Source organism: Phacochoerus africanus, chromosome 3, assembly GCF_016906955.1.
Source record: "Phacochoerus africanus isolate WHEZ1 chromosome 3, ROS_Pafr_v1, whole genome shotgun sequence".
In the NCBI taxonomy this organism is placed as follows: Eukaryota; Metazoa; Chordata; class Mammalia; order Artiodactyla; family Suidae; genus Phacochoerus; species Phacochoerus africanus.
This window is the reverse complement of record NC_062546.1, coordinates 33,237,711-33,254,465: the sequence shown is the minus strand read 5'-3', so window position 1 is coordinate 33,254,465 and position 16,755 is coordinate 33,237,711. Positions and strand designations below refer to the sequence as shown.

General features: G+C 55.3%; 1 protein-coding gene and 1 long non-coding RNA gene across 2 annotated transcripts; both read right to left on the bottom strand.

The window, feature by feature from the left end:
• Positions 1-245: 245 nt before the first annotated feature.
• On the bottom strand, positions 246-10,769 carry LOC125122805 (uncharacterized). Its single transcript, XR_007133908.1, has 2 exons — positions 10,656-10,769; positions 246-407 (listed from the first exon to the last, which is right to left on the bottom strand). It is a non-coding gene; the product is annotated as an uncharacterized LOC125122805 (long non-coding RNA).
• Positions 10,770-13,255: 2,486 nt separating this feature from the next.
• On the bottom strand, positions 13,256-16,432 carry FOXA2 (forkhead box A2). The gene is made up of 2 exons (XM_047771587.1): positions 16,287-16,432; positions 13,256-15,267 (listed from the first exon to the last, which is right to left on the bottom strand). The coding sequence occupies exons 1-2, from the start codon at positions 16,371-16,373 to the stop codon at positions 13,963-13,965; spliced, it is 1,392 nt and encodes a 463-aa protein (XP_047627543.1). The 5' UTR covers positions 16,374-16,432; the 3' UTR covers positions 13,256-13,962.
• Positions 16,433-16,755: the final 323 nt, after the last annotated feature.

Here is a 16,755-nt window from a genome sequence, read left to right as displayed (position 1 = left end):
GTCATTAAGTTCTTGAATAATTCAAGAGTAGAGGTCACAATATAGTGTCCCTTTTGGGGGTCTTTATGGTGCAAATGGCAAAACAAGGCGATCCTATCAGTAAGAGTAGATCTAAGGTTGACAATGTAACTCTATTTAGTGTGACAGGAAAATTAAATTACACGAGGCCCTCATTCATCGTCTCCCGTTAACAGGCTTGGGAAAATTGTGGATCCCCGGGGGCAAATCACTGACAACGTGCCGAGGCGAATAAAAATATGTCATTTTAATTGGCTGCTGTTTCCTTTGCTTGGTTTTGAAAATAACAAACAGAAACTTGTCCCCCGCAACTCTCCTTTGGAAATAGGGTCCCGAATCTCCAAAACACGATCACAGCTGGTGTTGAGCTGATCTTGAGGCAGGGGTTCCTGGAAAGGAAATGCAGGGGAAGGTTTCCCATATAAATCGGCTTCCGCGGCTCCCCAGCCCGCCCCCGCAGGGCAGTCTGCACCGGAATTCCTGCGTTTCTGAAACAGGGCTGCCCCTCAACCGACGAGGTCTGAGGAGGAGGCCAGGAGGGAGGACGGAGTGACACCTTGGCCACCAGCCGTCCTCCCTCCCCGGAGAGAAAGAGCCACGCAGCCCCAGGCGTGCCCCGCACCAGGCTCCCGGGCTGGGGTCGGTGGATGGGGTACAACCAGAGGCAGCGCATCCCTCAAAGGTCGCGACGAAGGAGAGGAAAGCAGCTCCCGGGCTACAGCAGCGCATCCCAGCCACGCACGTTCCTTGCGACCCCACGTCCCGGTTAAGGCCAGTGGGCGTGGCTGCCCAGGTCCCGCTCCCGCCCTTGACCGCAGGCGGGTCGCGCAGAGCCGGGGGCCGCTCCACCCGCGGGTCCGGCCGCCGCAGCGCGGCCTGGGCACCTGCGGGACCTGGCGCTGCTGCCCGCTTCTCCCGAGGCCGGAGGGAGATGGACTGGGCGGGGGAGCAAAACTTGCGGGCGTCTGGGCGCCTGCGGGTGGGATTTCCCGGGGCCGGTGGGTGGGCTGCCTGGGGTCGGTTCCCTGCGCTCTAGAACTTGGAAAAGGCAAGAATGACTTTCTGCCTGTTGCTTTTCAGTTGTTCTTTTGCCCCTAAGTAGTATCTATCTGATTCTTTCCTTTTGCGGCCTCCTCCGCTAGGTCCCTGCGGCGTCTGTGTCGGCCAAGTGAGCACCGAGGGGGCGAGGCTGAGCCCCCATCCTCCGCCCGGCCCCGCACCTCTCCGTGCTTCACGCATCTCCTGCGAGAGCTCGGCCGCGCGGGGAGGCTGGGCTCCGGGATCGGCTGGCACCGCGGCCCGATACGCGCCCGGGGCTGTGCGGACCCGGGGAGGGGGCGGCGGCGGGGCCGCAGCAGAGGGTCCTGGCAGCTCGCGGGGAGCAGCAGCCAGTCCAGTGGCAGCGGCCTCGTTTGGGAATGAGAACCGCGGGCCGCTCGTTTCTGAAACGGGGCCCGACTTCAATAACGCTTAAGCAAAGTGAGACACTGAATTTTTAAGAAAAAAAAAAAAAGTTATATTACAGCAGTTACTGCTTCGGGGTTTTGATGGGTGTCAAAGCCTCAGTATCTTTGCAGTAGAATTAAAAATAGAATTTAGAAATAAATTTCCTTCCTGGGGTGGGGGGAGCGAGGGAGCAGAGAGGGGCAATTTCGAGGATTTTCATTTTCTAAATGCTTCAATTTAAGCAAACACTTGGGGGCTCCAGGCCGCTGTAATTCCAAAGACAATTTTCCCTGGTTTTAATTTGATTTGCATTTTTTCAACTTCGATAATATTCAATTTCATGGCTGAATACACAGGTAAACACTGTTAGGTTCGTGTTTTTCGCCTCTTGCACCAAACAGAATGTGGCTTGCCTCAGAGGGCCATGAGAGGTTACCCAGTCCCAATCATGTCTGCGGGTTTGTCCTGAATTATTTTCCCAAACGTAGCACTGCCTCCACCGGACTGCAGAAGCGGTGACCTATTAAAAACAGCGGAACCGCTCTGCAGGTGGGGGGACTCGCCCAAACACGGCCCAGAGGAAGGCAGTAAAGCAAACTAGTTCCTATTCTCCATAGAATCTATTCTATTCTCATCCGGAAGCATTTTAAAGAGCATGTTATGAGTAGTTTTAAGCAATCCCCAAATGATCAATATATGCACTTCCCCCAAAATGCTGTTAGGGTACATTTCATAGCTAGAAAGACAAACATTGAGAAATACAAAGAGACAGTCTTTGTAAGGAAACGTTTAGCACCCTCGAGCGATTTTACCAAACATAAAATTCAGAGAAAAACATGAAGTGAAATGGGTGATTAGTTGTAATCATATCAAAGCCGATATTTAACAAAATGCCACCATTAGCAACCATGGAGCCAGGGTGCTGGGAGCTGCGTGGGAGCGGCCACGGCAGAGACAAGCACGCGTAGACGGCAATCCTCTGACACCCTATACACCAGACAACTCGCAGAGATCGCTGGGACTCATCAAATAGATACATTGGCACATAATAAACCTATCAAAACCCCAAATGCATTTTATACTCCTTCGCAAAACTGTGCTAGAAAAGGTAAGGAGCAAAGAAGTGACATACTTTATTGGTCTGTCCAGGGGTAATTATATAATAAAACAGCACTCTAGTTTCTCATATTACCTCTCATTTAAAGAAAAAAATATGTGTGTATATATATATATTTGCTTTCTGTCCACTGCTGTGAAACACTCAAAGCTATGAAAACTATTTCGACTTTAAATCCTAAAAAGCTACAAATTTGAAAGTCTGTTTTCCTTTTTAGAATTTTTTTTTTAATGGAGAGCCTACGAACAATATTGGTGACTTTCAAAAATGAAAAGATATTAGAGTTTTGGCATCTGGGAAAGGATAGATCCAGAAATTACACTGGTGAGATTTTTCACAAACTTTTTTTTGCTTGAAGCTGCTTGGTTTTGAAAAAGCGTACGGAGGCAATCTCATCTGCAAAATATTTTCTTTATCATATGGAAGGGGTTTCAACAAACAAAAAAGGAATGTCATTTGAAATCTTACCAACTTTGAAAAAGAAACTTCCTTCTTCTTTTTTTTTTTTTTTGAAAACACCACCGGAGCAGATTGGCTGGAAAACTCGTTCTTTTATTACTTGGCTTTTAATTTTTTTTTACAATTATTGAATTTAAAATGATCATTGTTCTGGATTTGTCCTGATCTCTCCCATTGTGGCGGACTGGCAATTATCTTTTCTGTTTATTTTACACAAATAGATGGCGGAGTGTGATGTCTCCAAGATGACTTCGGGCAAACCTCTTCTTGGAAAAGAGCGAATGACACACCGGTCTGCTCAGAGGAGGCCACGCTCCCTCTACTCCTGATTGAGGAGGAAGTGGGGGTCTTGCTCAGAACCTAAAAGCATTGATCATCAGCGTAAGTTTGCCAATGTCATTGGCTTTTATCCCAGGACCATGGCTGCGTCCAGGACCACGGCTGCCCACCCAGAAGCAGCACTCCGGCAGCGCCCAGGGCGACCGCCCCCACCTCCAGCTGTGTGGGTCTGAGTGGCCAAGAGCTGACCAAAGGCCAAGGGGCTGGGCAGGGCTGGGGTGGGGGCAGGGAGGCAAGGGAGGAAAGGCCCGGGGTGAACCCTGGAGTGTGTCTTAGCAGGTGGGGACTGGAATTGGCAGAATAGGGGGCCCAAGTCCCTGTAAGTGAACTTTCCCTACAGATTTGGGGACTTGGGAGGCTGTGTCCCCTTAGGAGAAACCTAAATCCTCAGAGGAAGGCAGAGCCACCCTAAAAGGCCCAGCTGCTGGGACGGGGGCGGGGGTGGGGAGCAGCTGAAGGCGCAGAAAAGGGCTGTGGTCTGACAGTACCTCCAGGACTGGAGGGAGCTGGAGGGGGAAAGGAGGCTGGGGGGGGGGGAGAGGGAAGGAGAGGGAAGGGGAGGGGGAGGGAGGGAACAAGGGAGGGAGGGGGAGGGAAAGAGAGAAAGAGATTCTGACGGATGCAAGGGAGAAATCCCTCAGTTACTTTTAGTTGTTTACTGAGCCAGAGCAAAATCTAAACAGCGCTTTCCACAATCAATGAAGGGATCTCCTCAGGTTCCAGAGCTGAGCCCCCCGAATGAGCCGGGCCTTCTGATAACTGGGGGTTAGCGCCTGGGATCAACTCCTTCCTGCTGCTCGCTGCTGGCAGGAGATAGGGAGGCATCTTGTGTGTGAGCTCTGGGAAGGGAGAGGCAAGGAGGGGATTTAATTGTCTGCCTGGGTGAATCGAAATGTCCTTTTAAAGCAAAGAAATCAAGAGAGATTGGCCTTTAGTTGGCAAACTCTGCTGGTGGGAGGGAGGGGCGATTAAAGGCGAGAGACCATAAAATGCAGAGCAGATCCCTGACTCCAGAAGGCTGGGCACCTTATCCAGCCGTGGGTAACTGCCGTGGGTAACTGCGTCCTCACTACCCCAGTCTTGCGCCTCCATCATCAGCTTTGAGGGGGGAGTATGGTTTAATCTAGAACCCCACTCGCTTCCAAGATTTGGTCACGCCTGCCTGAGACATCCGTGTGCGTGTGCAGAGCTGGCCTTAGGATCCAGCTGTCCAGAGCCTGCTCTGAAATTTTCAGGGGAGGGGGGCGCATCTGCAGGAAATCCCACACCACCCAAAATGGACCGTCCAGGGAACTTATCTTCCAGGGATCTGGAAAGAAAAGGAGACCTGCACGCTGGGGGCCGGGGGGGAGGGGGTTGCTTGCACAGGAAGGCGTCAGCCATCTTTGGCTTGCACACCCATGTGCCCGTGTGCAGCTTGGTGCTCACGCCCCAGGGGTGGGGTGGATAGCGCCCTTCCCCTAGACTGTGGGCCTACTGATCGCTGGGTCCCAGACTCCCTGAGTGTCTGTCGGAAGCAGGCCCACATCCCATTCAGGGGCCAACCTAGAGAAAGGTGTTTATCCCCATCTGCATTTGTATGTAGAGGGGGAGGTGGCTGTGGGGGTGGCGTCTTGCGGCTCCTGCAGCTGTGGCCAGCGAGGACGTGCCGGTGCCCAGCTGTGGGCGGTGCCTGCACTCCAGCTGTGCTGTCACCTGGGCTCTCCGGCCACCAGGTGCGGGTCAGGGGGAGGTCAGAGGCATGAGGGTCTTAGGAATTCCTGGCCCCTGATCCAAAATCCCAGTAAGGGGTAAAGCTGATAGGCTGCACCTCTTAAGTGTGGTCTTAAGCCCGTGTGTTGGGTTATTGTTTCTGCCCCTGACATTTTCCTCTTCTCTGGCATTTTCTCTTTCTAAATGCAATGCAAGAGCCATCGAGCTACTGGTTCTTTTCTCCTCCCTTCCAGCCTTACCCAGCTGGCCCCTGAAGTCTGGAGAAGGAGGAGTCCTGGCCCAGGCCTGATTGATCTTCTGGCCGGTATTGGGGCCACAGTCACCTGGGAATTCTAATTCCAAGAAAAAAGAGAAGTCAGCTGGGCCCCAGACACCCTGACCCTGGCTAGGTCTGTGGGCAAGGGCTCTGCCACCCTTCCAAGGAGTGCCTGAACCTGTTCCTCTTAAGACCTTCTGGTTTCCTTCCAGCCTTCTTCTCACAGTTCGGGCTCCTCCCTCTACCCCTTTCAACTCACTTTGGAAACCTGGGGGTCCCGGCCAAAGCAGGCTCCTATCGCATTGGAATCGGAGAGGTCTGTGCCCAGCTTGTAGAAACCCAGAAGTTGCAAGAACAGAGGTGAAAGATTTGAGTTGAATGCTGAGCTCTGAAATTGGAGCCTTTTCTCCAATTCCTTTCCACCCAGGCCCATCACCACTAAAATCTGACAGGTGCTGGGGGTGGAGGTGGGGCTTAAATGAAATCCTGTTCACAAAGGCACCTGGCATGGTGCCTGGCACAGAGGGAACTCCCTCAGTTGTGGCGGGTGGAACACAGCTGTGATCACGAGGAGTGACCGTCTGGCAAGACCTGGAGAAACACTAGGATGGTAGAAAGAACGGCACATGTTTTGTCAAGAAACGGACTCATTTTTCTGGGTAGAGGATAATTTTCTCAGCCACAGAGGTGTTGAAATTGCAATTTCTTTCTGTGTGTAAACAGCTCAATTTGAAGGAGCTCAGAATTGCACACCAAACAGAAGATACATCGTAGAGATGACCTCCTTCCATTTAAATTCCTTAGATTGGGCTTTAGAAGGTAAGGCAGGCAGAAAGCTTCAGCAGAGGGTCCTATCTTTTATTAGAGTAGAGTGTGCAGGCTTTGGCCTCCTGATTTCTCTGCTAAGGACGTCTCTGGCCCCCATTCAGAGCTCCTGTGACCCAGGTCCTGTCCCGGCTGACACTCCACTCTGGTCCTGCACAGAAAGCATCACTCCATCATCCTCTGCCCTCCCCAGCTCCCCAGCTCCCACTTCATGCCTTAGCTCCTCCCAAGCTCGCTCCTCCAAATACTTCCCAAGACTATGTTTTCTATTCTCAGGTAAGGTGTTTGCAACACCCAAGGCTTCAAAAATGGGAACGGCATGCTTTTCTTTATGTGAGCAAAAATTTCTCAGGAAAATCCATTCTGTAATTATGTCTGTTCTGTGAAAAGAGAAGGACTAACGAATTGAAGTCATATTTCTAAGGACATGAGAAATCAAAATTCACAGGCAAGAAAATCACATGCCTGCAGTTCCATTTCGAATTGCTGGAGTCATCACCAACCTCCATCCAAAAGACGTTCCTGCTCATTCTTGAAACCTGGATTTTCCGCTTTTCCAACAAGTGAAAGTATGGGAGAGCTGATGGACCTATGAAGAAAGTCTAGTCCTTGACCATTTAGGCGAGCAGAGGTGGAATTGCATAAGCAAGTAGAGCTAAAAACCAGGGAGCAACTCTTGTTCCACAGATCTCATCTGCATAACACTCCAGGATTTTTCCCTCACACATACATGTTTGAGGAAATTTTGCCTCTCAGTTCATTCGACGTGTTTCAGTTAAATGAACCTGGCATTGCTGGCACAGTATCCTGGCATCACAGGGAATATCCATGCCTCCAATTAAGCATCAAGAGAGTTAAACCCCAGGCACCTGCCCTAAGGGGATGTGAGAACCTCTAGTTTTGCATGAGCGAATGCAACTTAATTTGTGTCCATCTTTCCAGTAGTCCGGCCCTCAGTGGTGTTCTTTGCCCATAAAATACCCCCACCTTCTTTTGATAAAGAGAGAGACAGGTGTGGGGAGGGTAAGTCAGTGTCTTTGAATGGGAATCTGGCAGGGAGGGGGGCACGTGTGCCAGTGCCATCTGACCAGTCCCTGTCCTGCTGGCAGTGGCTCAGAAACAGCCACTCGTGTAGAAACGAAGCACACTGTTATCAAGATGCGTTCGTGAAATGTCGCTGTCATCTCTACCTGTGCCCTCGAGGTGCTTCGTGGCAGCTCTCCTGCAGAGGATGTACAAAGAATCTGGATTAAGCCACAAGGGTGCAGGACTGGGGGAGGGGAGGCTAGAATCACCTCCAGTCTAGCAAGAGGGACGGGGCGGGTGGAATGACAGCTTGTAAAAGAAGCCTCCATCAGTCTCCCAGGAGACAGCCGGCCTCAACTTGGGTGTTCCCCGCTTGTTAGCCTCACTCATAATTGGTCTCCCTCCCATCCCACGTTGTTGGTTTTCTGTGTGTGGCTTTTGGTGTGAGCGTGTTAGGTCATCAACAAATACAATGGCGGGAGGGGGCGAGGGGGGACACACATGATTGTTTTAAAGAAGAAAGGAGAGAAAGGATGAGAGAGTGGGCAGGAAGGCTGTGGACAGAGGGGGAAGATGCCCCAGGATTTAGGCTTCTGAGGCAGCCCCTGGAAGGCTGGGGCAGAGCTCTGCCCAGGGGTTTTGTCTGAGGGAGGAGCAGCCTGCCAGGAGCTGGGGACCCTACTGAGCGCCACTGGGACCTCATCTCTTCCATGCAGTTTACGTTTGCTTGTCTCTGGAGGTGCCTGTGACATCCTGCCCATATCCAGTGGCGCATCTCATCAAAAAGGAATTCCTCCCCCCAAATTCCAATTATCGTGGCTGCACCAGAAAGGACTTGGCCTAAAGTGCAGCCCAGGACCCCCAGGGTGACCCGACTCCCAGGCCTGTGTCGGCTGGCTTTTCCCCATCCGTTTTAAAATAGTTTCTCCCACTTGCCTCCTGACTTTTTCCTTCACCTCACCTCTTCTTTTCTCCTCTTTGCAGAGGAGAACCAGTCCTGGGGGTAGAAGCTATAAGAAACGTGCAGTCTGACATCTGTACAGCTGAGAGGGAGCTGTTTTTGCAGTCAAGGGGGGCTCTAGACACAGTGCATTGTTTTCACTCAAAAGGGGGCACGGAAGGCTCTGAGACCCTCTGATATCTATTTGCTGTGAAAAGAACCTTTGACAGGGAAAAGAAGCAGCAGATAAGTCATTAAAGCGAGCAGCAAATTTTGGAGAGTTTTTCCTTTGTGTTTTTGTTTTTAGAATTCCGCTCCACCTACCCTTGGTTGGCCTGGGTTGCCATGGGCTGTGGCCAGGACTAGTGTCCACTGTGTCCCTGACCTGGCAGAGGCATTTAGGGTCTGAAACCTCCATCTTCTGCTACGGGGGGTGGGGGAGTGGGAGAGGGGTGGCCAGACTCAGTGCCTGTAAGTCTGTGGACCCCAGCCTCACTACTGACACCAGAGGTCACCGCAGCCATTTAGTGGGTGGCGGACTCAGAGGACATTCCCTTCCTATCACCTGGCGCTGGATGAAAATTCCCTGCCCCCAAGGCCAGGCTGCTTTCTTGTGACAGTTCCAGTCTACAGGACACATTTCATAAGATTCTGTCTGGGCGACCACCTCGGCAAGCCAGGAAGATCTCAGAGCCCGATCCTTAGAAGGGTGCACTGCCCCGAGAAAGCCGGTTAAGCCAAGATACCTCCAGGTGCCTTCTTAAGCCAAGCAACCCCCCCTCCCACCCTCCCCCTATTAAGCGTTCTCTCTCGCTTCTCCCTGCCCCACCCCCATAGTAACCCCCCCCCCCCAAAGCTCCAAGGATCGGCCTGTCTTTTTAATGCCCTGAGAAGGCAGGCGATAAACATCAGGCGTTTAAATTGGCCATTTGGAAGATTACATCTCCTCAGCGAGGGTCTTTCTTTCAAAACTCGCACTGAATTAAGGGCCGCGGCTACTCCGCACCAGCTCTCAAAGGCCGGGCAACTTTGAATTCGGCCGTGGAGCGGGGCCGGGCGCGGTGACCGGGTGCCATCAAAGGCCCGAGGGAAGGCCGTGGGGCGACACCATCTAATGACAAGTAATTGACGGATACGAGACCGCGCATTACCAGCGGAACGGGGAGGCATTAATTATTTAAAAACGATTAGCCTCGCGTGTGTCCTGCAGGCGGGCCATCTAGTTCTGGGAAGATAACCAGCTCCTTGAGCCGGAGCCGAGCTTGGAGGGCTGCGGGCTTGGTGGACTGAGGCGCGTGGCCTGGGGAGCGGGGGGGAAGGAGGGTAGGGAGTGCCCAGTGTTCCCACACGTGGAGGTGGCCACAAAACTGAGCCTGCCAATTACCGATTTCTGCCCCTTTGGGTTTGGGGGTCTGGGTGACCGCTGCACAAGACGGAAGTAACTTTCCTGTTGGGGCGGCAGGCAATTTCGGCTGCCCCTGACCTAGTGCGACTTACGTCCTGGCAAAATACCATACTGACCGAACTGGGGCAAGCCTCTCCCAAGCCGGACACCAAGCCTTGGAAAGCAAAAGGTCATGGGGGATGCAGATTTCGGGGGAGGGTGTCTGGTAGGCCCCAGAGGAAAGACGTTTTTCCTACCAGCCCTAGAAAGCTGGCAGCCTCGGAACCACTAGTTTTCCAGACGCCGCCTTCCCGCAGGCGGCGGACAGATGCGATCAGTTTTGTCCTATCCTCCAAACCCAGCGTCCGGGGCCAGAGCAGAGCGCGTGAGTGATGAATGGCCCTGGGGCCGGTTCAGCCTTTCCCTCCAGGGCCCGGCGCGTGGCCCCGAGGCTCCCGGACCTGCCTGCGGCCGCGCGCGCTCTGCTTACAGGCCGCTTGCCGTTTTTTCGGCGGCGAGAATGCAGAGTTCCCTGGCCGCTCCCAAAGGCTCTGCCTCTACCCTACTCGTGCGCGCCGGGCCCACGCCGCCGCTTGGGCCTCTCGGCTTCCTGGAACCGGCCAGGTGGAACTCGAACCCGTGCGCGCCCACGCTCGGGCCTTGGCTCTGCAACCTCCCAGAACCAGCGCATGGTCTCCCACCATCCCCAGCCCGGGACCTGAGCCGGCCCCCACGCCCGCCTCCCCACTGTCCTAGGGGGGCACGCGACCCTCGGATCGAATCCCCAGCCCGAAGCGATTGCAGGGGCTTGTCGTGACTCCGCCGGCGCTTCGGGGCAGCACCAAACTTTCCAACTGTGCTCAGGAGCCAGCTTCTGTCTGAACGTGTAGCTCTTGGACCCTGATCCTCCCACACCAAGCATCCTCAGAATTCCCCGCAAAAAAAAAAAAAAAAAACCTCTTCCCAAACCCGGGTATCCGACTTAGCTTCTCACTCTCTCCCCGCCCTTCAGGAGTCGGAGCCCGGGTAAGGGAGAGGGGCTGGCTGGGGGAGGGGAGGCGCGCGGAAGGGAGTGGGGGGCGCAGGCTCCGCGGGGCCCCGGGCGCGGCCCCCAAGCGGGCGCGCTCCCTACCTGCTGTGCGGCCGGCGGGCGGGCGGCGGCGGAGCGTCCAGCGCGCGGAGGGAGGCGGCCGACTGCTCCGAGCCCAGGAATCCTCGCATTTATTTGAGCTCAAACCGAGCGACTGTTGACTTTAGCACACAAAGCAAAGATTTCACTGCCCGCTAGTTTAAAAATGAATATTTTACCAAGATATCGATCAGCGTTATAAAATTCAGTTAAGTACAATGGGTTCCTAGCAAAAAAAAAAAAAAAAAAGAATAATAAAGGAGGGGGAGGCAATATAATATCTGTGCAAATTTGCTGAAGTGTGACGTGGCGTGGAAAGTTTACCCTCCTGGAATTCGGATCTAGAATGTTTTTTTCGGTTGTTTACTGACTGTTTATTCACAGATCACGGTTGTTTGAACCCGCGCGCGGATGGCGCAGGGAAAGGGAAGAAAAAGAGGGCGAGAGGGAGGGAAAAAGAAGCGCTGCACCCTACCAGGCAGAGTTGGGGGACGCGGGCGGAGGGCGGCCTGAGCGCTAGTAAGCTGGGGGCCCGGCGGGGGGAGGGGCTGGGGCGGGAGTCTGGGGGTGTGTGAAAGACGCAGGACGCGCAGCAAAGCCTCCGGAGCGGCCGGCTCCCCGACATCCTTTTTATGTATTCGGACAGAACTATATCTTATCGGCCGGGATCAGTGGAGGGGGGCGCGCTAAGTAGTTTAAAACGACCCTCGCACAATGGGCGTGCGATAGGAAACATAGCAGGTTAGGGCAGCGCTTTCAGCCTCCATTGTCCCGCACTCGGCCCCCGGCCCTGCCTCTCGGCTCCTTCGCCACGGGAGCCTTTTATGTGATAATGAAACACATTTCAGGCTGGGCTCACGACGTGTGTGTCCTTGCCAGGGGGGGGAGAGGCGGCCCTGATTGCTGGCTGCGGCCTCCGGATCCCCCCCACCCCCTCCCCAATTTCTCTTCCTTGTGTTCTTGGGGACAATGTGGCCTGTTAAAAAGGGATTTGGAGGCGGGAGGCGGAGGCCAGGGCAAACTCCCCTCCAGCGCGTGGGAAGGCCAGGGTTTCAGGGGCAGAGACCACGCAAGGTGGCTGAGGATCCTGGAGAGGTGGTATCCAGGCTTGGGGTGAATGAATGAAGGAAGCTGGGACGTTCCATGCCTGGATGGTGGAGAAGCTCATCTGTCTGGTCTCGGATACAGGACACTGGGCTTAGAAACCTGAGGCCAAATGTCCTGTCTCTGACCCATTGCAAACCATCTTCGCCTTGGATGGCCCCAAGTCTTGGGGCCACGACCCCTCTGGCTCCTGCCCTCGCCTGGCCAGATTGTGTGCCAGCAGATGCCCTGGGCAAAGCCAAAGCTGGGCTCCCTTTCCTCACCAGGGCTGGGTTTGCCTCTGAGGTTTCCACATTGGTTGGTGGCAGACTTAGGGTCCCACGGCCTTCTGTGGGGAGCTGCAGTACAATTTGTTAAGAATTTAGTCTGGGTCTTGTTTTATACTTTTGAGGTTTCCTTTAAGAATCACCACATACCCACTCTTCCCTTCGGCCCTGTAACCCCTCCCCCCTTGTCAAGCTGGGTTAGCAGGATGCTTTGAAGTAGGGGCAGTATTTGGGGGGAGGGCGCAAAGCTGAAGACCCTGGGATCCCACCGCTGGCAAGGAGCACCTGGTGAGCCTCGCAAGACATCCCTTTAGACCTCTGCCTTGCCCCCAGTGTACCAATATTAAAAGATTTCAACCATGACCCTGAGACCCCTATAAAACCATTCCCAGGAAAAAGTTTTTGTTTCTCCAGACCAGATACATGGTTCCAGAAGCCTCACTACTCCTGAATTGCAGCAGGTTCTATCAAGGTAGTACGGAACACCTAAGTGAAGGTGGGGGTGGGTGAGAAGGAAGGTTGGAGGAGTGTAGACAGAGAGAGGCCTCAGGCCCCATAGAATCTGAGCAGAGTCCCAGTTCCACAGAAGGGCGAAGGGATGCTGAGAGGCAGTGAGGAAAATGCAAAGGGATGTGCCCAGAATTTGCAAATCCAACTGGGGCCCTGCTTTGAAAGGCGACCTAGGATAGAAAACACAGGAAAAGAAAAAGGGGAGGGGGGGAATCCAAGCTTCTTCCCAGAGAAGCCAGCCCTAGGGCCCAAGGATGTTGACAACAGCACCTTCTCATTGTCCCACTAGAAAATACCAGTATGTGATTTTCTCTGGCGTCTGCATCAACTCCGCAGAACAGAATGGTTCACATGGGATCTGTGAGTTTCACAGAATGTAAAGTTCAACTCGGAATTCAAAAAGAAAGCTTGAACAATGTTGAATTCTATAAGTGATGTGCTTGCAGAAGTGTTGGGGGAAGTGTACTGAAGTCTGAAAGTGACTTTGAAATGTATCTGAGAAAATCAGATAAATGGACCAATGGAGGTGTGGCTGAATGGAACGATATACAATACAGCAAGTTTAGTGAAATAACTGTAGGATCTGGGCAATGGGTACATATGTGTTTACTGTAAATTTCATTCAACTTGCAACCAGCCAGGATCGCCCTCCCTCAGGTTTTAAATCATTCCCAGACTTGTTTGTTTTTTTGAATCAGGCAAAGGAAAGAAAAATCTGGAAGATTCAAAGCATAAAACTGGCAATAACACTTTAATATAGATTTGTGGAACTCTGGTCCTTGCAGTAGGAACACACATTTATAAGCCATAAATAAAGCACGCGGAAACCATAAATTAATCAGACTTGAGACCTGGATTTCACCGTGTCAAGAATGAGAATGCTTTTTTTTTTTTTCTTTTTCTTGGTCATTTACAACAGACCCTTACATTGTTTTTTTTTTTTTTTTCCTCTTTCTTAAACAGTAGTACAACTCTGTCCTCTGTTAAAACTACGTGGTTTTACACTGAGTCACAAAAGTTTGTGTTTTTTTCTTTTTTGTTTTTTGTTTTTTTGTTTGTTTGTTTCTGTTTTTAATAAAGTAAGACTTCCCTGCAACAACAGCAATGGAGAGGAACCACGACAACAAAAAGTCAAAATTCGCAGGTGCTTAAAGAAGCAGGTGTCTACACAGTAGTGGAAACTGAGGCTTTTCTTTCTTCCTTTTTGACTGTTTATCTTTTTTCCCTTGCCCTCCTTATACAAGATGATAGACATCAGTGTGGCCCAGATGGGGGAGGAAGGGCTGCAGAGGAGGAGGAGGGAGACTGCTATCGGGGCAGGGGTGTGATGGGTCCTGCTCCCCTGCATCTTTCCAGCACCCCTTTCTCAAAGTCTCCATCCCCGCCTCCTCTCTCGTCCAGTCCGAGCTAGGCGGGAAGCCTCCGTCTTCTTAAGAGGAGTTCATAATGGGCCGGGAGTACACCCCCTGGTAGTAGGAGGTGTCTGCAGCCAGGGGCGAGGCGTCCAGGCCCGCTTTGTTCGTGACCGGGCCCATGGCCAGGCTTCCTGGCATGGGGGAGCCGTAGCCCGGGTAGTGCATCACCTGCTCGTAGGCCTTGAGGTCCATTTTGTGGGGCTGGTGATGGTGGTGGCCGTGGTGGTGCTGCTGCTCGGAAGACATGAGGTTGTTGATGGAGAAGGGGTGGTTGAAGGCGTAGTGGTGCTCGGGCTTCAGGTGGGCCTCGGGGGGCAGGCCCGGGTGATGGGGAGGGCCCAGCAGGTGGGCCGCGGCCTGCTGCTGCTGCCCAGGCGACGGCGCCGGCTCCGGGGGGCTCAGCGCTGTGGCTGGCGTCCCCTTCAGCTCCCCGAGCCCCCCTCGCTTGTGCTCCTGGCACGGGGAAGCGCTCGAGTGGGGCGACTCGGTGCCGGCCGCAGTCTCCGAGGCCGGCCCGGCGGCCTCCCCGAGCTGCCCCTGCGAGGCCTGGGCCCCGGCAGCCGTCTTCTTGCTGCCGCCAGCGGCGCCCGAGGCCTCCTTCAGGGCCAGCTGCTTCTCGCACTTGAAGCGCTTCTGGCGGCGCAGGTAGCAGCCGTTCTCGAACATGTTGCCCGAGTCGGGGTGCAGGGTCCAGAAGGAGCCCTTGCCGGGCTTGTCGGGCGAACGGGGCACCTTGAGGAAGCAGTCGTTGAAGGAGAGCGAGTGGCGGATGGAGTTCTGCCAGCGCTGCTGGTTCTGCCGGTAAAAGGGGAAGAGGTCCATGATCCACTGGTAGATCTCGCTCAGGGTCAGCATCTTGTTGGGGCTCTGCTGGATGGCCATGGTGATGAGCGAGATGTACGAGTACGGCGGCTTGGCGTGCGTGTAGCTGCGCCGGTAGGTCTTGGGGTCGCGCGCGCGGCTCAGGCCGGCCTGCCCGTACATGGGGCTCATCGAGTTCATGTTCGCGTAGGGCGCCAGGCCGCCCATGGCCCCGGCCGCCTGGCCCCCGAGGGGGCTCAGGCTGGGGCTCAGGTGCGGCCCCATGCCCGCCACGCCGGCCGCCCCGGCCGAGCCGCCCATGCCGGCCATGGCGCCCGCCCCGGGAGACATGCCGGCCAGGGACGGGCTCATGCCCGCGCCCACGTACGACGACATGTTCATGGAGCCGGCGCTCATGTTGCCCGAGCCACTGCCCATGGCGGCCGCCGACATGCTCATGTAAGTGTTCATCCCGTTCATCCCCAGGCCGGCGTTCATGTTGCTCACCGAGGAGTAGCCCTGAGGACAGAGCCCCGGAGGGAGGCGCACAGCGTTAGCACCGCGGCTGGAGCGCGCCCTGCCTGACCTCCCGCCCACCGGGCTGGCCCAGGCCCCCGCCTCCGGGGAGGCCTCGGGGGAGTCCTGCCCTCTCCTGGCACCGGCCCTGCGTCCGTTTCACCCGGAGCGCGCCGCGACTGCCCTCGGGGAGGTGGCGCGGGGGCTGCCGCTCTGAGCGGGGGGCCGGCGCCTAGCCCTCTTGCGGCTCGCTCAGATTCTAAAACGGGGGTCCCCTAGAACTTCCCCAAGCCAGGCACCCCCAATGCATCTCTCCTTCGCAGAGTCTCCCTGACTCTCAAGCCAGCGTACCGAGTAGGCGCCGCGGCGGCGAACGCCACCTCCGAAACCGGCAAGCGACCTGTGGGACACCGCGCAGGGCGCCCGGGCGGCCTCCAGCGGAGACGATCCCAGGGGCCTCGCGGTTCAGCCTTCCTCCCGGGACCCCATCCTCGGCCCCAGGGGAACCGAAACGCAGTACCTGCGCGGAGTCTGCGGCCAGCCTGAGGCATTGAATGGAGGAACGGGGAAGGGACCGCGAACTGAACTACACGCGGCTGGGCTCTGCAGCCACAAACTTTCTTTCTCTTTGTCCCCAAGTCTTTGACTCTTTTCCTCTACCTCAGCCCCCAGCTCCTGCCCACCTTCTCCTCTCCAGCTCCCCACCCCCTCGCCGGCCGACCTCCCACCCCTCCCCAGCCGCGCGCTGCCAAACACAACTCTGTTAGGATAGTGCGTGGCTCGGCCACGAAGAGGATTTGGAGGCGCCGCAAGTCAATATTTGATCACAAAGTTAATATTATCTCAAGGCTAACAGTGTGTCGTATAAAAAAGAGCCCCATTTGAGTCGAAGGAGGGTGGAAAAGGCGGCTTCCCGGAGCGGCTGGGGTGGGGGGCGGGTGCCGGTCAGGGAAGCGGTCCTGAGCTCGGGGCCGAGCGCGGGCGCCGCCACCCCGCTTCCCCCGGAAAAGGCGAGTGCCTACCTCGGGTTCGGCATAGTAGCTGCTCCAGTCGGACGGCTCGTGCCCTTCCATCTTCACCGCTCCCAGCATACTGGAAGCCGAGTGCATGGCAGTTTAAAATTTAACAGCCACAACAAACGACCGGCAATCACCCCCCACCCCCACCCTCCTTTAAAAAAAAAAAGTCAGCCAAGGCACCGTCCCCTCCCTCCCTCTAGAGCTCCCTCTCTCTCGGCTCCACTCCCTCTTTCCCTCGGCCGGCCGGAGGCGGTAGTTGGAAGTGGGCGGGAGGGGCGAGCCGTGGGAGGAGGGGGCCGAGGGGAGGAGGAGGCCCGGAGCTGAGCCCCGCCGCTACCGGGAGCGCCCGCGCCGCCGCCCGCCGCCGCCGCCGCGCTCGCGGGCTGCCCGGTGGAGGCCGAGGCTGGCAGTGCCGAGCTGCCGGGAGGCGGCGGAAGCGCGCGGGTGGGGGCGGGTGGGGGGTGGAGAGAGG